This window comes from Quercus suber, unplaced genomic scaffold (assembly GCF_002906115.3).
Source record: "Quercus suber isolate HL8 unplaced genomic scaffold, Cork oak 2.0 scaffold_6, whole genome shotgun sequence".
NCBI classification, from domain to species: Eukaryota; Viridiplantae; Streptophyta; class Magnoliopsida; order Fagales; family Fagaceae; genus Quercus; species Quercus suber.
The window spans coordinates 1,137,642-1,160,914 of record NW_027069472.1 but is presented as its reverse complement, the minus strand read 5'-3'; the positions used below and the strand labels follow the sequence as shown (position 1 = coordinate 1,160,914).

Here is a 23,273-nt window from a genome sequence, read left to right as displayed (position 1 = left end):
AAAATAAAAGAGAAAAATAAAAGGAAAAATAAATGGTAAACTACATATTTGGTACTTATCCTTTACACCATATTTTCATTTGATCCCTAATTTTTTAATTGTGTCAATTCAGTTCATAACTTATAGTATTGTGTCAATAAACAAATTTTTTATTTTGACTGTTTGCCATTTCAGCAATTTTCAATCAATAATAACTGTAGAGTCTAAATTGAAACAACACTAAAAAGTTATGAATTAAATTGACACAATTGAAATGTTAGAGATTAAATTGAAATATGGTGTAAAGGATAGGAACCAAATATGTAGTTTACCTAAAAATAAATTAAAAACAAAATAAAAGAAAGAAAAATTATTGTTTTTATGTGCACAAAATTACGAAGTTTGCTTTGAGTTTGGTTGACATTTAACAATTGTCATTAAGGAAAATTAGGAATGTATAGTCAACCCACCAATCTGCCAAAATAGACCTAACTCAACCCAACCAGTTGAGTTAGGTCGGTTTTTAAAGGTTGGTGGGTTGGGTTGGATTATGATTTTTTTTTTTTTTTTTTTTAAAAGTGGGTCAGGTTGGGTTTAGATCATAACAATCACAAATCCACCTAACCAAACTTGACCCACCTATATATTTAAAATTTAAATTATATATATTTAACATATATATTTAAAAATATAATATATAATTAATATTTTTTATTTAATTTTTTTCCCATATTCAACACTTCCTATATAAAACTCAATTACCTCACAAACCCTAACAATGTTATTTCGCTCTCTGCCGCCTTCCACTCCCACTCTCTCACTCCACTTCTATTTGTTTATAACTGAGTTAGGATATTAGTTCATAAGTATTTTGTTTATCAACTTAGATAACAAGTGGGATATGTTTTATTTTCTACTCAATTTCATAATAATAATGATAAATAAAAAATTGTCCAACTCACGGATTCAACCCAACCCGATCCATGTGGGTTGGGTTGAACCCTTTTGATGGGTTGGGTTGGATTTTTTACCTACCATAGTGGATTAGGCGAAAAAATCCCTTTAATCTAACCCAACCCAACCTATGCACACCCCTAATAAAAATAATGACATTCAAAAGAGTATCATGTGTTAAAGATGGAAAATAAATAAATAAATAAATCTTAGGGACGTAATTATAATTGAGCTATATTTCGAGGGTATAATTAGCACTTTTGTAAAAGAAAAGGGGAATAAAAAAGAAAAGAAAAAGACACTAAACATAAGTGAAGTTAAAATAAGCATAAAGGCTTAATTTTTATTTTTGCAGCATAGATATTGCTACTAGCTAACATACAAATCTTGCTTCATGATTTTTAGATGTTAATACAAGTCATATAATTAGAACAAAGGCTGTAATGATGTAATAGAGCCTTAAGTTGTCAATTTAGGAGGCTTCCTGATCTTTGTCGCTTGCTCAAAGCCATAGGCAATCTCAATCAGCTTAGGCTCTGAACCCTTTAGTCCTCCAAAGCATAAGCCAAATGGTTTCCTGTCAGAGCCATATCCAGCAGGGACAATTACTCCTGGGAAACCCCCAATTGCAAGGACACGAGAAACAATATCACCAGGAGTAACTATTGCATCTAGCTTATTCTTTGTTATCAACTTCACAAAACCTTCTCTAGTTAGTTTTGCTAAATTAAGCAAAGCTGCCTTCTCCGCATTTCCAATTCCATTTGTTGCTTCAGCTTTTATAAACAGGTCTTGTCCATAATCTAACCTCTCCTGCATTGGCACTCATGGAATAATCAATAATTAGCTATCATTGAGTATGATTTTTAGTAACAATAAGTTCATGACACAAAAATTTTCACTTTTTTCATAACTTTTAATGTTTTCTAGCATAATTGCATATAACAAAAAAGATGAAAGTACTTGGTAGTATGTTTGTGTGAAAGTGATGTTACTCCAATCACAACTTACTGAAAATTATGTCCTTAGCATTGCTCAGTTACTTGTGTCGATCTTATATATAAATGTAGGACATTACATAAATCAAGAGAACCTCAGTTTATTGTACTCACCAATTTTGAGTTTTTCTTGTTGAAGGCAATCAAATCAGATAAGGAACGGACTGGGGAAACCACTAGCTCCTTTAGGTATGCATTAATGTATCTTTTAAACTCAGCCGCCAATGCAATGTCTTCATTGCTAGACGTATAGATTTCGCCAATATTGGTTATTTTCAGATTGTCTACCAAAATGGTGCCTTGTTTCCTAAATTTGCATGACGTATTCACATCAATTTTTTAAAAGTGATACTACTGTTAGTACAAATTTTATAATAAAAGCCTTACAAATTGATGCAACTTTTAAACACGATTTAAAAAAAAAAATCAGAAATTAATTTTTATGTTTTTGATGTAATTAAGCATATTTATTATCACATTAGTTTGTATACCTTTTGCAATAAAATTGATAGTAAATTTTAAAATACATTTGGTTAAGCATTGAAAGTAATTACCTTAGTGTTTTAAGATGTTGCTCAACAATTTGAGCAGCAATAGTATCATTCCCAATATAGAAGTCCCTCACTATCCCCACTCTCTTCGCGCGGAGCCCATTGGTCTTAAGAAATTGTGCATAGCCACCTTTTGGAATGTACTGTGATGTTTCAATTGTTGCGTTGTCGTAGTGGTCAATGCCAACAATGGCGTCAAGAACATAAACGGCATCTGCTACTGTTCTACAAATGGGCCTGTTCCATCCAAATAAAGTTACGACCAAATTTGTGAAATACAATGATGATGCTTGTTGACAAAAGATTGGTGTAAATATTAAAAAAATAAAAATAAAACATAACTAATATTATGTTAGAAAATGTAAGAAATAGATACAATATAATTGTAAAGTATATAGAAAAATAAAAAGAAAAAAAATAAAATAAAGGAGACAGTGTGTCTTTTAAAATTTTTTAATCAATAGTAGTCCCTCTACACCTTTCAAACCCTTTAGGGGATTGAGACAAGGTGACCCTATCTTGCCTTACCTTTTTCTTTTGTGTGCTAGTATTCTCTCTTGTTAACTCATTCAAGCTGAGTCTTCTAGAGCTCTAACTGGTTTTAGAGTGGGAAGAAGTAGGGTTACACTCTCTTATTTACTTTTTGCTGATGACTCAATCCTTTTCTTTAAAGCAAATGACAAAGGTGTCAATACAATTATACAAACTCTGCTTGGGTATTGTCACCTCTGAGGCAGCAAGTAAATTTTGGTAAATCTGAATTATTCCTCAACCCCAATATTCCTGGACCAACCAAAGAGTAGTTAAGCCAACAGTTAGGGGTTAAGCCGGTGGATGAGCCTGTGAAATACGTTGGCATCATATTTAAGCTTAGAGGTAGAAGAATTAATGGCTTTCAGGACATTATTTTGAAGGTAGCTCAAAAAAACTTCAGGGTTGTAAAGCAAAGTTGATCCCTCAAGCTGGGAGATTAACCCTTATAAAACTGGTGTTACAAGCTTTATCTATCCACAATTTTAACTGCTTTAGATTGCCTGACACAGTTTGCAGGAAAATTGACTCTTTGGTGAATGCTTTCTATTGGGGACATGAAACCAACTCAAAAAGATTGCGTTGGACAGGCAAACCCTGTGCCAACCCAGGGAAGAAGGTGGGCTAGGTAATTGGAAAACAAAGATCATGAATGAAGCAATGATAATAAAACAGGTTTGGAGAATTGCTCAAAATCCTAACACTCGGTGGCAAGAACTTTCAAAGCTAAATATTTTCCTAAGTCTGACATATTTTTTTTTTCATGTAAGTCTTCAGTTTCTGCATCATGGGTATGGAGAAGCATTCTCAAATACAGAGAATCCATGGCTGGTCAAGCACTATGGAGGATAGGGAATGAGAAAGATATTCCTATCGATCATCCTCTTGGGGTACAGGTGGAAACAACAAAGCTCTCTAACAACTCAAACATCGTAATGTTTCTGACCTCATAGATGAGGACCAGATAACATGGAAGCCAGCTCTTCTTGCTAAACTTTACCAGAGGGATAAAATGAATGAGGTTCTGGACATCCCTCTTAGCAAGTCTCCCATCGCAAAAGATAAGCTATTATGGCCATATGCTCAATCTGGAAGTTACAGTGTTAAGCAAGGATACAAACTTTTGTATAAATATAACCTAGCAATAATTTTCATGCTTTCAATAAGTACAATAATTTTTTTCTTATTGTTTAGATAAATTTTCTAATAATTTTAAATAGAAATTAGGTTTTAAAGTGAATGGATTTTTTTCTGAAAACTATTTTAACTACATTATTAATGTAGGTTATCATGCGTGCTTAAATTGTCTCAGTTTAACCAAATCATAAGTTTTTAATTGTATAAGAACAATCAATTATGAAATATATATTTTCTTAGATCACAAGAAGTTCATATCGATATTGGGAAACACCATGATGCCCTAGTATTTAATTACATTATTAACTTTCATCAATGTTATTCTTGTTTACAATCACCAAGCAAAATTATTTTTCATCTTCACCAAAAGTGTTTTTTTTTTTTTTTTAATTACATTATCTTTGAATATACCTCGCTTCTTGTGGTTTGACCTCAGTACTCCGAGAATTATATTGCTCGATCTCCTGCACTTGGGAGTGAGCAAGCAAGAACGCACAAAGAATGTGAAGAACATAGGATTTCTAACAAGCTCATAGCCAGAGATTTATTGTAATTCTGTTTCAAAGGTCTTCTATCCATTCTTCAGCCAAATTGAAGTATATTTGATGTTTGAATCAAAATCACATTACCACAATTCCAATCAACAAATTTTTTAAGGAAATCGAATCAGAGAATCACTTTTTTGTAATCACATAGAATTGTACCACGCATTCATTAATACGAATTCACATTTGTGAAACTGTTTTACTTGTTTGATTTATTTCAAACCAAAAATTTAGCCGCATCCACAACTCTAGATGTTGGATCACTTGCCCTGTTAATGTGATTTCAATCTTCCACTTCCTTATACAAAAGTTTATATCCTTGCTTAACATGTAACTTCCAGATTGAGCGTAAGGCCATAATAGCTTATCTTTTGCGACAGTAGACTTGCTAAGAGGGATGTCCAGAACCTCCTTTTTTTTAATCCCTTGGGTAAATTTTTGCAAGAAGAGCTAGCTTCCATGTTCTCTGGTCCTCATCTATGAGGTCAGCAACCTTAACGATGTTGGGTTGTTAGAGAGCTTTGTTGGTTCCACCTATACCCAAAGAGGATCATCGATAGGAATATCTTTCTCATTCCCCATCCTCCATAGTGCTTGACCAGCTTCAAATTCTCTGTATTTGAGAATGCTTCTCCATACCCATGATACAGAAGAAGTAGACTTACATGAAGAAAAAAAAAAATGTCAGACTCAGGAAAATATTTAGCTTTGAAAGTTCTTGCCATCAGAGTGTTTGGATTTTGAGCAATTCTCCAAACCTGTTTGACTATCATTGCTTCATTCATGATCTTTGTTTTCCAATTACCTAGCCCACCTTCTTCCCTAGGTTGGCACAAGGTTTGCCTATCCAATGCAATCTTTTTGAAGTCAGCCCTGCCAAAATTGTGGAGATTTTCTTTTCTAGGCACTATAATATGAAACAATGATATAGATTAATACATCCATACATGGGTTTAAACTTTAAACTTTAAGGAGAGTGAAGATTAAACTGTGGACCGGGAGTGTGGGCATGCTGTTGCACACATATTGGCTATCGAGTATCAATGCCTAGCACAAGTAGTTGGGACAAAATTGCTTTTTGCCCCTTTCTGAAAAAAAAAATCCAGCATTTTGCCATCTTTTTCAAACTAATTAGGAAAATGCCCCTCTTTTGAAAATCGAGTTTCTGAAAATCGATTTAGGCCCTATAGCGGCGTTTTTAAGGATCATATAGTGACGTTTTAAGGACCTATAGTGACGTTTTGTAACTCGATTTTCGTAAAGTCGAGTTATAGGTAAAAAAAAGAAAAAAATTTGCATGTAACTCGACTTTATGAAAATCGAGTTACAAAACGTCACTATAGGTCCTTAAAACGTCACTATAGGGTCCTTAAAAACGCCGCTATAGGGCCTAAATCGATTTTCAGAAACTCGATTTTCAAAAGAGGGGCATTTCCCTAATTAGTTTGAGAAAAAAGGCAAAATGCTGGATTTTTTTTTTCAGAAAGGGGCAAAAAGCAATTTTCTCCCAAGTAGTTGTGTTTCGCCCGCGTGCTATAAAAGATTACTTTTTTGTGATTTCACACAACCTTTATTTGGATAATGGTCCAATGGATACCATTACACCCTTTCTTTTTACAGCAATAACTAGTCGCATACCCTGTGTGTTGCACGTGATAATATTTTTAGATAGTCTAATTGATACATATATTTTTTTTCAATTTAGACTAATTTAATAAATAGCAATATAATTCATAATCATATCTTTATTTATTATAGTGATAATCACAAATGTAATATATATAATTTCTGTAATACCAAGATCAAAACAATACAATTTTTCTCATGAATTCAAAAGGTAAGTTAGTGAAAATATTAATTTTTTAATAAAAGTTAATTATAATATTTTGTATATCATCAAAAAGTATATAAAATTTGGAAATTATTCTTTTGGTTTTAAACAAACTTTCTCAAACCCAATTTTTTCTACCATAAAATCAAAAACACCAAGAAATGTAACTAAAAAAAATTAATAAAACACATCAAAACTACAATTTAAAATAAAAAATAAAGGGAAAAATAAAATATTGTAACTAATTTTCCTTTAAAAAAAAATGAGAGAGTACAATTCCAAAGGGGAAAAGTAAAGAATTTTTGAAAAAAGAAGAAGTATTGTGTTAATGCTGTCATAATCTAATCTAACTTTTAATCTAATATGTGAAAAATAATTAGATAAATAAATAATTTTAAACACAAAATTGAATTTGTTTTCTTAAAAATCTCAATGAATACACTAATAAGATAAGGAAGATGAAGAATAACATAAAATATTCATAAACACTTAAAACAATTATTCAAGCATCTAAGAACAATTTACTACTAATTTGTTCAACAAAATATTTTTAAATAGTAAAAGGAAATTGCACAAAGACCATCATCTTTAATTGAATAATTGTTCTTCATTAGCTCAAAATATAACATATTATAATATGATTTTTTTTTTTTCAAATTAGATCAACAATAAACACCATTCATTAAAAGTATTTAGTATTGTAAATGAAATGATAAAACAAATATTTGCATCAAGGAACACATATCAATTAGTCAATAATAGGACAATAAGGGTACAAGCCTCTAGTTGAGAGATCCTCCTATGGGCGGCTACCGAGCTGTATTTTTTCTACCATCAATGATTAAGAAAGACTTGTGAATATTTTTATTCTTCATTGATTTCATTTTTCAGTTATAAAAAATCAAAAGTAGAATTCTAAAAAACACAATATTTATCAATCTAAGGCAGAAATGAAATAAAAATAATTATAAAAAAAATCCAACAAAAAATGGAAAAAAAAAATTGAGAGAGAGAGAGAGAGAGAGAGAGAGAGAGGGGGCCTTTTTTGTATAGGAAAAATATGCATAGAATAGAAAAGAGTGGCAAATTTATAGTAAAAGGAAGAAAATAAGAAGAGCCTGAATAAAAGGTGATAAAAGGGAAAAATAATATTTAAATTTAAAACCACCCAAGAAGAATATATTTAGACAACACTTTTATTTTGATTTTCCATTGATTTACTATTTAGTTATAACATCAAAATTAAAGCCAATGAATATGTAAAGTTTAAACTACTTAAAATGAATTTGTAAAGCAAAAACCGCATTAAATGAATCTATAAAATCAATATATTTATATAGTTAATATTGTAAAAATTAAATTTAAAAAATAAATATGAGAAAAACTAACGATAAGGTGAATGAGGTGGTTTAACAGGAGCGTAGCAACAATAAATGCTACACTCAAGCAGAGCTTCTATACTTCTGAATCTTCTTTGATGTTGCTTGTGGCATGGATGCCTTGGTTTGCCAGTGTCTTCCCAGATATCCTCCAAGATATCTTGGTGTGTTAAAATGCATTAGGAAGGTTTCTATTTATTGGAGTTTGGGGGTGGGTGAGCGACATGTGGTGGAGTCTGATTGGTGACACATGTTACAACCTGATTGGAGGAGTTTTAAGACTTTCTAATTGGCTGTACTCTATAGACTTGATAGTATGATGTGTCAGCATATAATAAATCGAGAATTTTCCTTCTTTATAGTGGAAAACCCAACTTCCATTAAAAATCATCTCACTCACATGGAAAATCCTTCAAAGAGGGATTCCTCTAAAAGAGGAGTTGAATAGGAGGGTATTCAAGGTGACACTACTTGTGTAATGTGCAATAATGGGTAACAACTGATCACATCAAAGGAAGCCCACTGCAACACTGGGTTGGGAGAACTCTCACTGCTTCTGTCAATAGACAGTCTGATCAGAGCAGAATTATCAAGCTCATGATGGATACACTCTGGGTGATTTGGAACCAGAGAAACAAAATGATTCATGAGCAACAACATGTGGACACAACAACTTCATTACTAACAAGTCGATCTTTGTTGAACAGGTATAACGCAGCTTACGAGCAGAGTAGGGAAGAATACCTCCAGCAATCTAAGTCAGCATGTTGATCGAAAAGCAACAAGTGGATGGCAACTAATGCTAAAAGTTGAAGGAACAAAAGTAAAGAAAGGCAAATGGTGCAGTATGGGGTATGAAGTAATTGACACAAAGGGAAGGAAAGTTTTCAGCGGGAGCAGAAGCTTCAGAGGCACTGATAAGAGAATAGCAAGGTTATGGCTGTTAGAGAAGCTCTCTCAAAGGCTAAGGATGCTGGGTTCATACAAGTCATTTTACTAACATCAAGCACGACCGTCATAACTTGCTGCGAAACCAAAAAAACTGGCCTTGGAGAGTTTCACCAATTCTGGAAGACATCATGGAAATAGGAGGACCTGAACTAGTCCAGAAATTTTTTTTTTGTTCCACCTATTTTATTACAAAATGCTCTGTATCTGGCTAAATATGCCTCCCAAGTCTTTTGCTAATTGTGGCTTTATGTAACTGATATCTGTCCTTTTGCAATGGAATCCAAAAAACAGACAGTGAGAAAGAAAATGAAACACATGAAATTAACATAGTTCGGCCTTAAAAGGCTTATATCTACAATGGAAAGGCGTTGATGAGGGCATCTTTTCTAGTAAGCTCTTTATATCACAATGAACCCAATGGAGGGTATTATGAATACTCTACTTGCACAGTTGCACTCCAAATAAAATTAGATTCAATAAACCTAGACTAGATTTATGAAATAGATTTTGAATTTGACTACCCATCTCTAACATCCCCTCAAACTCAAGGCTTGGAAGCTTGAAAACAACTTGAGCAGAAAGCAAGACTTAAAATAAATCATGACCGAATTGGATGTGGAGTGGACCAAGTAGGGTTGCATTAAATGAAGCGCAGTTGACAAGTTGAAACAAAGGTGAGATGCTCATGATGATTAAGGCTTGAATGTTGAACATAGGTGCAAATCATATGTCTGTGGGCTAATAATCAAAGGTGTGGCCTGAAAAAATCTACATGAAGATGATAAAGACATGTAACTAGAAAGAAAACCAATAAGGGTTACCAATCAAAGGCATGGTCCAAGTAACGCATCTGAGGCTGATAAAGATGCATGACCAAAAGGAAAGTCAATATAGGAGGATACCAATCAACATGGTCTATGATACTCGGCTAAGATGTTTGAAAACGCATGACCAAAAAAAAAAGCCAATGAACACTATTTATCAAAGGCTTGGTCTAAGTAACGTGGCCTGAAGATGACAGAGAACGCATGATCAAAAAGAAATCTAATAGAGAAGACTAACTATTGATGTGTTACATAATAATCGGCAAAGAAGGTTGAGGACACACAATCATAAGGAAAGACGATGATCAAGGAAGATAGAAAGATGCTCGTGCCCATTGAATGCAGTTGAAATTGCTAAGCATATTTCAGAAAGATGCATATGAGGTTCTTATAGACAATTAGGATGAGCTTGCAAAGTAGCAAACAACAATGGAGACACAGAACCTTTATGCTGGCCATTGTAGGGATAAGATTAGGAAGAACATACAAAGTGAAAGAGAAAGAGGCAAAGGCTTAACTTGGATGTCTACATCAATAGCAGAAATCCCTTGATGATTACAACTTTCCTAATAAGCTCGGTGTATTACAATAAATTCATTGAAGGGTATTATAGTAGTCTAAATCTTAGACTAATTATAAACACAGGCTTACACAATATTTGCACTATAAGTAGGACTACGATTACATTGTTTGTGCACCAAATAAGATTGAAATTACTTTGATTACACTCCAAATAAATCAAATACAATGAACCTGACTAGAGTTATAGAATAGACATAGGACTTGACAAGGCATCTCTAATAGTTAACATGCAAGGCTAAGAAGATATTAGAAAAGTGAAACTACTAAACTTGTAAATGTTATTTGACCATTTAACATTGCAATTCCAAATATTTTGGACATGGATTGAAATTTTTATGATATGTACATGGAAAGGAATTGAAGTAGAGAATATGCCAAAAATCTTGTAGCTTAACTGACGCTTCTTGATGTTTCCAACAAAAAGGTCAAAGATTCAAATCTCCCCTCCCCCAAATATTGCTTTATATATATATATAGAGGAAGTATAGCATGTACACGCTAGTCATGTTAGGCAACTTATATCTACCCTCCTAGAACCTTATTTTATCCAATTTGACTGCTAGAGCAGGAATTTTTTATATTGTTTGCAGCTATAACTTTTGATCAAATCTAGTGGGTAAGAAACCAAACGGTGCATTTTGAGAAATCTTTTGACAGGATGGAGCTTTTAAGGAAAATTTGCACGCAAGTAGAGATGCATTGGAAGTTATGGTGCCCTGAGAGTATGCATATAAGGTAAACAGAACAGCTGCGATGGCTTAAACTGAAAAACACAAAACAAAGGTAAATTGTTACTAGGAATTGAAATATCAAAATACTTAAATGTGCATAAAAGTCGATACAAATGAGATGCAACAATTAAATCAACAATAACAAAAAGAACCATTAGTAGAAAAAAGAAAGTGGTTGAAACAATAAATAAATCCACCAAAAGAGAAGCAGAATTGGAGAAAGAGAGAGAGTACTGACTTCTTCTTCTTCTTCTTTTTTTTTTCTTTTTTTTTTTTTGTGTGTGTGTGTGTCATGGACAACTTTGTAGGCATAGGGGAGAGAGGTGGAGATGAAGGAAGATTAAATTTATACAAAAATTAGATGGAAGAGGAAGAGTGGAAGTAGATGAAAGGTGGAACACAGTAAAACTATAGAATTTAAGAAGATTTAAATGAAAAAAGTTTTTAATCTATAAAGGGAATCAAATGAAAATTTTAAAAAGATAATGAAGGGAGGGGATGAAAGATTGAACTAAAAAGACAATGATTAAAGAATATGAAAAGTTGAACAAAATAAAAATTGCAAAAAACAAAAAATAAGAAAGGGTGATAAAGATGTGGTGCAAAAAGAATTTTATAAAAGAATCAGGAGTAGGGATGAGAAAACAGCGAAGCTCAGTGGTGAATATTTAGGTACCTTGGAAGTCATGGTCAACTCATAGAGAATTTAGATTCGTGCTGTTGATGTTGATGGTATACGATGGGGACACGTGGATAATTTCAACATTTAGGGATGAAAATTTTAGGGATGAAAATTGAAATTGAGTTAAATATAGAAGGTATAAATTGTACTTTGCTAAAAAAAACGTAAGTGAAGTTTTTTTTTTTTTTTTGGGAAAAAATCGAAAATGAGGTTAAGACTACTTTTATTTTTATTTTTGCAGAATATATATTGCTACTAGCTACAACGCAAATCTTGCTTCATGATAATTAGATATTAGTACAACTCATCTATATATATATATAACCAAAACTTTTGAAATTGCCACAATTTTCCACGTCGGAACAATATTAAATTTTTCTTATCAACATAATATTAAAAAATAAAAAAATAAAAAAACATAATAAAACCTTTCTAAAACCTCCCGATGCTCTGTCTTCTCTTTCACGATGCTCTGCCCTTTCTTTCACCAAAACATCTTCTTCCTCAAAACAGAGACAGAAAAAAGGAGATTGAGAGAGAATCGTCGTAATGTCAGACTATCATCCATGGGCAAGCCAGCCACTCATTTATTTCTTTTTATTAAATATATATACTCTCCTTTCTCAAACCAAAGACTCTTCCGTGGTATAATTCTGAAACCAAAACACCTTTGTCGATGCCATCAACTTTGAAAATCTCTCTACCCTTCTCCTTCCCCCAAAACCCAAATCTCTACCCTTTTCCTTCCCTCAAAACCCAACTCTGAAATTTTTTCTAAAAACTATAACTAAAACCTGTAATATGCAACCACTCCTATTTATTCTCAGAAACCATCTCCTTCCCCCCAAATCTTCACCCGAAACTCCTGTAGCATGCGACCCCTCCTCTCTCTTCTTAGAAACCATCTGGTCAAAAATTGCTCAAGAAGCAGATATAGTACCAGTCCGATTTGTGTGAGCCCTAAAGCAAGATTTGGAAGAAGAGGATCAGGTTTATTTAGGCGACTCAGACTGAGACTCAGGTAAGAATCTCTGTTTAATTGTTTATACCCATGTCTATGCATCTCTTGGATGTGATTTTTAGAACAGTTTATTATTTTTCAGTGTAAGTAATGTAATTGTCAAAACGTATCCTTATGATTACATATACAAAAATGGATGATTTTGACTATACTCTTGATTACAGTTAATTATTGTTGAAATTCTAACTTGACTATGTTTTGGAGGTATTATGGTATTCTATTATTGTTGAAATTCTAGGTAGTTCTTTGATCACGTTATATGCAGGGAATGGTTGCAACAATAATGCACGATGTGTGTTTGATAAAATGTCTCAAAAAAATTGTATTGTGCCATTAATGAGGAAAACTGACGTTTTATACAAGTGCTAAGAGTAATCCAGTAAAAGCAACACTTTTCTTATGCTGTGTGTCAGCACTGGATCGACACTTTTTTATATTACAAAGACAAGAGACAGGACACAGAGGATGTATGGTTGTTTTAAGGGGAATCTTATAGGGGGTTGTATTTGAAATTGTGATTTATGAATGGGTTTATTTGATTTTGATTGTGATGTCGCGGAAGCCTGAAGAGAAAGCACACATGATGCTCTCTTGATGAAACAAAAACTAAACTGTTAGTTCCTGGTAGTAAACCTCGAATCCACGAGGGGTTTCTCGAATCCACGAGAGGTTCCTTAAATCCACAAGGTGATAAACTGGAATCCACCAGAAAAAAGAATTTGACAAAAAAGTCTGTATTTTTATTAATCTGAAAACTGAATTGCCTTTGGAGACTACAATGTGTTTAAATAGTAAAAACAAAACCTAGGGCAACTAGAAACCCTAAGGCGGCTACGAAAGCATATAAAACCCTAATTTGACTAAACAACATTAAAAAACACCTAAAAACAAGGAAATAAATGCCCTAAACCTAAAATAACAAAAATTACATAAAAATACCAAATATAAAAGATTACAGAAATTAATTAGAATATTTTGTCCTACATCAGACCCCTCCACTTGAAATAAACTCGTCCTCGAGTTCATTCTTGAAATCTGAAATCTTCCACTCCAAATAAACAAATACTTTGAATGTTTTAATAACTTGATCCAGTTCTGAAACTTGAATCTGTTATAAAGTGTAGCATAAAATTTCTTCTTATCAATCTTCAATTTATTTGCAACATCAATCAACAAAGGGTTGATAGTAAAATTAAAATTTTCTACTCCAAGAAAATCAACATATTGTGTGGTCATCTTCAACAAATCAACTGAGACCTAAGGATTGTGAGTTGTGGACTCATCCTCATATTTGACCTCAATTGAATCTTCCACAATGTTCTCAATAATTACCATCTCTTCATTTTTGTCATTATTCACAATCAACTCAACCTTCGTTTCTTTGACCTCTTCTTCAAATTTTTGACAAGTGGTATTTTCAATCTTCAATTCAATAACTTGTAGCAAATCTTGATCTTTTTTAACCACTTCAAAATTTTCTTTAGAAATAGGATGCTTCTTCTCAACCCTCAAACCCTTTCCTTTACTTGACACATGGACTTGGCTCTCATAATTTTGGTTTCGAATATATTGCTTTTCATATGAATACACAGATTTATAATCAATACTTGTATAATCTAGTATATCATAATAGTCATTAGGAAACCATAAATCAATTAATACTCTTTTCATTCTTTGCCAAGAGCGAATTGGATGCTTACCTTGTCGCTTTCTATCAATTTGAATGTCTTCCCACCTTTCTTCTACTTCATTGTCTAATTTATTAGATGCAAGCCGCACCTTTTCTTTATCACAAATCTTCCAAAAATTAAAATACCCTTCTAAATCAAGAAGCCAGTCAATAAAATCCATCTTACACATATCTCCATCAAAGAATGGAATTTTCTTGTAGCTAGGAGTGCGTCTTTGAATATATCGAACATTGTTGTTGCAAGATGATTTCCTAGCAAGAAGAGTAGCAATCTTTTGCTGGATTTCGCCTATTATTTTCTGACTCTTTTCACAAAATTGCTGATTCTCATCACGAAAATTAAGGAACTCAGCCCTAGTGAGGACTGAGTTGTTGACATCATCACTGTTGTCATTGTTGTGGTGGTCACCATCTCGCCAGTTAGCCATCAGACCAGGGTAAGTCAAGGCTCTGATACCAACTGATGTCGCGGAAGCCTGAAGAGAAAGCACACACGATGCTCTCTTGATGAAACAGAAACTAAACTGTTAGTTCCTAGTAGTAAACCTCGAATCCACGAGGGGTTTCTCGAATCCACGAGAGGTTCCTTGAATCCACAAGGTGATAAACTGGAATCCACCAAAAAAAAGAATTTGACAAAAAGTCTGTATTTTTATTAATCTGAAAACTGAATTGCCTTTGGAGGTTACAATGCGTTTAAATAGTAAAAACAAAACCTAGGGCAACTAGAAACCCTAAGGCGGCTACGAAAGCATATAAAACCCTAATTTGACTAAACAACATTAAAAAACACCTAAAAAGAAGGAAATAAATGCCCTAAACCTAAAATAACAAAAATTACATAAAAATACCAAATATAAAAGATTACAGAAATTAATTAGAATATTTTGTCCTACATCAGATTGGCCCTTTTTCTATTTGCTCCTGAGAACATGTTGGAAAACCAACATCAAAAGAGAAAGAATTAGAATAGTGATATCTTTAATTCTTTTTTGTTCATGGTTATAAAACTTACTGCTGTATTTCAACTTTTTTTTTTTTTTTTTTCAGGAAAAAAAATCTTAATGCTTTTTTTTTTTTTTTTTTTTTTTCAATTCAAAAGTATTAGCTCTATTAAGAAGCTTGGCTATTCTTGGCTCTATTCAGATTATTGGCTCTATAGCTTTGTATTATAGATATCATTCTTTTGGTTATTTGTTGTGCTTGCTTTTTAGATAAAATAGAAAAAGTTATTTAGTACACACTAAATCTAGATTATGGGAACTATATTATTATTTTAAATTTTTTTAATCCATAACTCTTTTGATTGATATAAATTATTAATACACAATGAATCACTGGATGCTATTAAAAGAGAATTGGATGTCAAATTATAAAATAGAAGGGATTGGTTCTGTCTTCTAATTCACTGGATTGGCCATCTAATTCAATCATATATAAGTAATTGAAGAAGGTTAATGAATAGGTAATTCATAATATCAATTTGTTTGTTGATTTTTTGCTTTGTGTTGTGGGATTAATGGCAAATAAAGCATAATTAGTGTAGTTTTGCTAAAGGACTTTAAGGTTGAACTAGAAGCATTTCATATATATATATATATATATAATCTGCAAGGTGGATAGATCTTTGAAAATCGGATGCAAGGTGGTTTGAAGCTGAAAATGGGATTTTAATATAGTGACCAGTTTTGCTATTATGATTACTGTTCTTTATGTAGTTGAATAATTGAGTGGCAAAAAGATCACGGTCCTCTTCAAATTCAAATAAGGGTAAGTATGTTATGGAAATATTCTTAGGTAAGCACATATTTCTATGATTACACTATACGGTAGATACATTACAAGGCATTTGTTTTTAAACTATTGATCACTGTGTGTGATAGATCTCTCTATTGAATTAGCTTTTACATGTAATTTCTTCCTTCTAATTTGATATACAATTTAAGGAATCTATGTGCAAAATTTGGATTGGATATTAGATTTAGGATGTTGATTATAATGACAGAATTTTGTATAACCTTATACACATTCTTATGCAGTGACCACATGACACTTCTTAAAGTTTTTGAAGGATAGAAGGATGCAAACTGTAATGAAAAGAGTCCTGCGAATGCAATTAGTAGATTTATTTAACATTGGCTTTGTAAACAAATTGATGAGTGCTAATGTAAGTTCTTTAAGATTTTCAAATTTTAAAGCATTTGATTTGCTAAAATCTTATAGTTACTAAAAACTTTCCCGTGCATCGCATGGGTTACCGTCTAGTATAAATTAGAATAGAGGTTGTGGTGAGGCAATAGAGCCTTTAAAATTTAAATTTAGGAGGCTTCCTGATCTTTGTTGCTTGCTCAAATCCATAGGCGATCTCAATCAGCTTTGGCTCCGATCCCTTTAGTCCTCCAAAGCTTAAGCCAAATGGTACCCCATCAGAGTCATATCCTGCAGGGACAATTACTCCAGGGAAACCCCCAATTGCAAGGATATATGAAACACTACTGCCAGGAGTCACTAATGCATCTAGCTTATTCTTTGTCATCAACTTCACAAAACCTTCTCTAGTCAGTTTTGCTAAATTTGCCAACGCAGCCTTCTCTGCATTTCCAATTCCATTTGTTGCTTCAGATTCTACAAACTGGTCTTGTCCATATTCTTCTAACATCTCCTGTATTGGCACTCATGGAATATTCTATAATTGGTCATCATTGGCTTTAATTTTTAGTAACAGTAGGTTTATGACATAAAATTTTCACAACTTTTTTTATATGTGGCCTAGTGTGATTGCGTATGATAAAAGTAAAGTCATTACTTAGTGGTAGGTTTATGAAAAAGTGATGTTGCTCAAATCACAACCACTTTAAAAAGTTTTAAAAAAAAATTTAAGTCCTTAGCATTGCTCAATTATTTGTGTCAATCTTATGTATGAATGCAGGACATTACATAAATCAAAAGAACCTTTTATTATACTCACCAATTTTGAGTTTTTCTTGTTGAAGGCAATCAAATCGGCTAAGGAACGGACTGGGGAAGCCACTAATTCCTTTAGGTATGCATTAATGTAAATTTTAAATTCGGCTGCCAACGCAGTTCCTTCATCACTTGACCTATAGATTTCGACAATATTGGCTAGTTTCAGATTGTCTACCAAAATTGTGCCTTGTTTCCTGAATTTGCATGAGGTATTTGTATCAATTTTTTAAAGGGTTATACAAATAAAAATAAATAAATAAATCTTTACAATTGATGCATCTATTTTTAAACAAGAAATTTTAAAAAGAAAAAGTGTTTCAGAAATTTACTTCTTATGTTTTTGATGTAGCACAAATCAAATTCATTATCACGTCAGTTAAAAAACCTTTTGCAGTAAAATTTGCAGCAACTTTAGTTTTTTTTTTTTCAGCATTTAAAGTAATTCATGAGATCATGTTTTGTTACCTTAGTGTTTTAAGATGTTGCTCAATAGTTCGAGTGGCAATAGTATCATTCCCAAAATTGTAGAATGGATCCCTCACTATCCCCACTCTCTTTGCTTGGAGCCCATCAGCCTTAAGAAATTGTGCATAGCCACCTTTTGGAATGTACTGTGATATTTCAATTGTTGCATTGTCATAGTGATCAATGCCTACAATGGCATCAAGAACATAAACGGCATCTGCTACTGTTCTACAAATGGGCCTGTTCCATCCAAATAAAGTTATGATCAGTTTAATGATGCTTGTTGACAAAAGTTGTGTTTATATTAGACAAAATAAAACATCACTCTAGTATTATGTTAGAAATTGTATGACATAGTTATGATATCATGATAAAGTATATAAGGAAATATAAAGAAGAAAATAAAGGAAATGGACCAAGTAGGACTGCATTAAATGAAGCACGTATGACAAGTTGAAACAAGTTGATATGCTTGTGATGGTTGAGGCTTGAATGCACAACATAGTGCAAATCATACATCTGGAGGCCACTGATCAGATGTATGGTTTGCAAAACTCAACATGAACAAGATAGAGACGTGTGACTAGAAAGAAGGCTTATAAAGACTATTGATCAAAGGTGTGGTCCAAATAACACGTCTTGAAGATGATAAAGATGCATGACTAGAAGGAAAACCGATAGAAAAGGATACCAATCAACATGGTCTCTGAAACTTGACTAAGATGGTTGAGAATGTGTTGCTATGAAGCAAGCTTGTCTGAATGATCCTGAATTAGTGTGTGCAAGGTTGTGAGGATTGCACGGACTCTACAAGGATATTGGTAAGTGAAGGATGATAATGTTTACCGTGCTAAGATAATGCTTGTCATGTTGTTCATTTAATTACTTCGATAGGAGTGGTTAGTTGGTCAGTTGTTGACTACTTACTTCAATAAGGATTTCTTAGAAGGTTTATCAGATAGGATAGGTTTGCCGAGTATCCTGTTGTTATCTTTAGTATTTAGTTTGAATTTTCTCAAGCATTGTATTTTGTATTTAAGCAAGGAATGATATAAAAAAGCAAGAAGAATTAAACCCAAATCTCTCTCCGTGTCACATACTAGTAGGCTAGTCACCTCGAACTTGACTAAATTTTTTTGTGAGTCACAACACGTGACCAAACAGAGAGCCAATAAAAGATGTACCTGCCCCTTGAATATGGTTGAAATCCAAGATTGTCTTGCCATAAAATATTGTGTTTGAGAATGATGTGTATGAGGTTGTTAAGGAATAAATTACGACGAGCTTGCAATGTGCTAACAATAGTGGTGAGAGAGAACCTTGATTCTGTCCATTATAAGGAATAAATTTGGAAGAATTTGCAATGTGAAAAAGAAAGAGATAGAATTAACGTGGAAGTCTACATTTGTAGCAGAAAGATTTTGATGGCTAAGCTTTGTGCATTACAATAAATCCATTGAAGGGTATTATAACAGTCTAAATCTTAAACTAACTATAAACTAAGGTAGGTTTTTTACAATATTTTTCACTACGAGTAGGATTAAGATTGCGTGGTTTGTGCACCACATAAGCTTGGGATTATTTTGTTTGTACTCCAAGTAAATTAGATACAATGAACCTAGACTGAGTTATATAACAGACTCAGAACTTGACTAGGCATCTCCAACAGTTAAAATGGCAAGGCTTAGAAGATATCATAAAATTGAAATTACGAAACATGTAACTGTTATTTGACCATTTTACATTGCAATTCAAAAACTTTTGGACATGGATTGAAATTATTGTGATCTGTACATGGTAACAAAGTAGAGAATATACAAGCTAATGATGTTGGGCAACTTATATCTGCCCTCCTAGAACCTAATTTTATCCAATTTGGGGACTGTGGGAACAGAAACCTTTTTGTTTTGTTTGCAGCTATAGCTTTTGACCAAATCTGGTGGGCAAGAAACCAAATGGTGCACCTGGAGAAATCTTTTGACAGCATGGAGGTTTTAAGGAAAATTTGTAAGGAAGTAGAGATGCATTAGTCAAGGTAAACAAAACAGGTGCAATGGCTTAAACTGAAAAAACAAGAAATAAAGGTAAATAGTGACATAGCGATGGTCAAGAACTGCTCCTTTGTAGTAGTGATTGCCAGAGGTCGGGCAGGGAAGCTCAGAGAAGCGGCAACCTTTAAAACCACTACCACGGATATCCAATTATAGCAATAGCTGAGGTTGTAGGTGGTCTAAGAATTTTGCCAAAGCTCTAAACTATTATCAAGTTGTAGTAGAAGGGGATTGTTTATAATGTGTAGAAACCATTAACTGTCCAAGGCAACCCTCCCATTGGGAAATTGAGTTTGATATTGTGACTAGCTAATTTTTATTTTTTAAAAATAATTCATAGTTGGGGATAGGAGATTTTAACCTGGAGTTTACACTAGGAGGTGTTAGTTGAAGAACAAGACTCTTCGCCAAGCTGCAAGATCTTTGTAGAAAAAGTTTTTGTAAGTTATAATTTTGGATGGGTCCACAAGGATGCTAACAGAGCTACTCATGTGCATTCTTTTGTGGGCTAGGATCAATTAGATTTTGGAGGTGGAAAGAATGAGTGTTGTTAGTCTCTTATGTTATGAGTAAAATTTTGTCTGTTCAAGGAAAAAAAAGAGAGGAAGAAAACCTACCCCACGGTATCTTGTCTTGGTGAGATTGGTATGACTCCAGCTCGACTAGTGAGACCAACAGTAGGTTTGATGCCCACTACCAAGTTATTACTGGATGGACATAAGATAGAGCCATCAGTCTCCGTCCCTAGTGACACTGCTGCCATATTTGCTGCTACTGATATTGCTGATCCACTACTTGACCCACAAGGATCTCCCATTGTATAAGGACTCTGCACAACATAGCAAAACAGTCTTATGGAACTTAAGGCCAATTATTTTTTTCTTTCCTCCATTTATAGAATGATCAAGTAGAATTTGGTACTATACTTAAAACTAACTAGATATAACAAAATTGACAAAAAAGGAAAAAAGGGCTTTTGCAACAGTTGGGTAGACCCAATTTCAGGAACTAATTAAATAAATTTCGTGTATATCCCACACCCATATTGTGTCAAGTTTGTGTGTGCGCTTCTTACTGGGATAGACTCAACGACAAAGTTGAGGGACCGCACAGACTTACTGACTCGATATTTGGACAAAAGGCCCAATCCACATATGCCAAAGCACAACCCAATGTTCAGCCTATGAGCATATAAACTCATATATTATCTCATCTTTCTTTTCCTACGTGGGACTCAAGGATTTTCACCACTTGAATTCAATGTTTAAGTGGACACATTAGGAGTCAGGTTCTTATTCACTCCACACTATTTTTCTAACAAAAAAATGCCTAAATGTTTTTTAAAAAGTGGATGTATGTACTGAGTGTTGGATCAGAGTATAAAATCAAGTTTATCTAGACAGCAAGATCAAAATTACCTTTAGAATAGATTCATCCAACAACAAAATAGGAAGAGATAAAGCAATCCAAAATGTATTTTCCAACTATAAATATACTACAACTCCGCTCTCAATATCATGAGAGTTAGCCCTTTCATTCAGCCTGTATCGTGTCTGACATTTAATCAAACACCTGACGTGCTTAACTCTGTGCACTGAGGCAAGAAATAGAAGAAGAAAAGGGATTATCTGTTCGCAGATCGATATATCAAATGGTTATTTTTTATTCATCCATTGAAGTGGAGTAGCAAAAATAAAAACTTGCAAGTTGCAATGTTAGTCTCTCCTGCTCAATTTCTCTTCCAACATCAATCTCATTTACTTGATCATACCCATATATGATTTCTTTAAAAGTACGTCTTAAATTAGTCAAATAGAATTGTAGCTAAGTGACCCAATATGTAAAATCGAACTCAACAACAACTGCTCTGACATAACCAGAAAATATGAATTTGTCCCAAAAGTATAAACTGTTAGAAAATGATGAATTGAATAGTTTTAAGTAATATTCTAACACTCACCTTGCCTTGGCCACCTCTGGCGCTCCAGCCACTGGGTGCTATATTGGACCTATAATAGGACCACTCGCTCAAAGTGGCCTTCCCCAATATGATAGCCCCAGCTTTTCTCAACTTGGTTACCACACCAGCATCACGTGGCACAACTGAGCCAAGCAGTGCGTATGAGCCAGCCGTGGAGTTCAGCTTATCCTTGGTTGCGATATTATCTTTGAGCAGAATGGGAATACCATGCAATGGAGAGAGTGACCCAGGTGCTTTGGACTTGCGCTCATGGTCAGCCTTATCAGCTTGGTACAGTGCATCTGGGTTCAATTCTAGAACACCCTTAAGAACTGGGTTGAGTCTGCTTATTTGTTTAAGGTAAAGCTCAACGAGTTTCCTGGAGGTGAGTTGGTTTTGCTTGAAAGCTAGCTGGATATCATGTACTGTGGCTTCTTTGATTGATGAGAAGCCGTGGGCGGCCTTGATGGCTTGGGCACCGGATGATGTTGTGGCTAGAAGAATCAGGAGCAGTGATGAGAAGACAGTAAACCTCAGTGGTGAATATTTGGTAGCCATGGAAGTCTCAACTCTCAAGTCATGGTCAAGACTCAAGTCGCTGAGAGTATTCTATATCCGTGCCTGGTGTTTTTGAAGAGTTGTGCCAGTACCACGTAATTTCACAACTTTGTGCCATGTGGCGCAAAGGTGTGTCAGCATATACTTTGTCAATTACAACACACTATGCTTTGTCAATTACAACTCACCATGTGAGTTATACTACAAAATTATGCACAATTATATGGTCCTAATATTATTCTTTTTTGAAGTGCGAAGCTTGGGTCCACTGGATAGAAGTGACAGATTACTTTATGAATAGGATAAAACGTTATTAATTGTGCATGTGTCTCGTATTGAGAGACTGAAATATAGGTATATAATATAAGACCTAACGTAGTCAGGGGAGTTTATCAAAAAAAAAAAAAAAAAACCTAGTCAGGGGTGGAGTTAGGATTTTTTAGGGTGTTTTTCCACAAAGGACTTGAGAGAGAGAAAGAGAAAAGGTTTAAACAAAGGGTTAGTAACATCTTCTTACTCTCTCTCTATATATATATATATATATAAATAAATAAATAAAGTGCTAGGTTCAATATTTTCACAACATTTTTACAATAAATAATAGGTGGTTAGTTGTTATTAATTCAAATTTAAATCTATCACTAAGATTATTTTTTTCCTCCAACAATAACAACCCGCCATTTAGGATTTGTTGTAAAAATGTTGTGAACTTATCATTTTTATTTTTATTTAAAAAAAAAACTTAATTTCTTAATAAAAGTAGAGTGAACCAAAGATTTTGGCGATGAACTATTATATTGGCTCCGTTATGCAAAACGTTTATATATATATATATATATCACATTTTACTCTAGTGCTAAATTTGTTTTAAAAAAATATTCCTTTT

At 33.5% G+C, this 23,273-nt stretch overlaps 2 protein-coding genes across 2 annotated transcripts; both read right to left on the bottom strand.

Annotated features, from left to right (window-relative positions):
* Positions 1-1,233: 1,233 nt before the first annotated feature.
* On the bottom strand, positions 1,234-14,814 carry LOC112002211 (uncharacterized). Its single transcript, XM_065773739.1, has 5 exons — positions 14,397-14,814; positions 14,029-14,312; positions 2,486-2,823; positions 2,046-2,238; positions 1,234-1,746 (listed from the first exon to the last, which is right to left on the bottom strand). Exons 1-5 carry the CDS (start codon positions 14,812-14,814, stop codon positions 1,393-1,395), a joined length of 1,587 nt encoding a protein of 528 aa, XP_065629811.1. The 3' UTR covers positions 1,234-1,392.
* Positions 14,815-16,488: 1,674 nt separating this feature from the next.
* LOC112023623 (probable amidase At4g34880) lies at positions 16,489-22,514 on the bottom strand. The gene is made up of 5 exons (XM_024056235.2): positions 21,830-22,514; positions 20,487-20,698; positions 17,819-18,058; positions 17,355-17,547; positions 16,489-17,048 (listed from the first exon to the last, which is right to left on the bottom strand). Exons 1-5 carry the CDS (start codon positions 22,385-22,387, stop codon positions 16,692-16,694), a joined length of 1,560 nt encoding a protein of 519 aa, XP_023912003.2. The 5' UTR covers positions 22,388-22,514; the 3' UTR covers positions 16,489-16,691.
* Between the last annotated feature and the right edge of the window lie 759 nt (positions 22,515-23,273).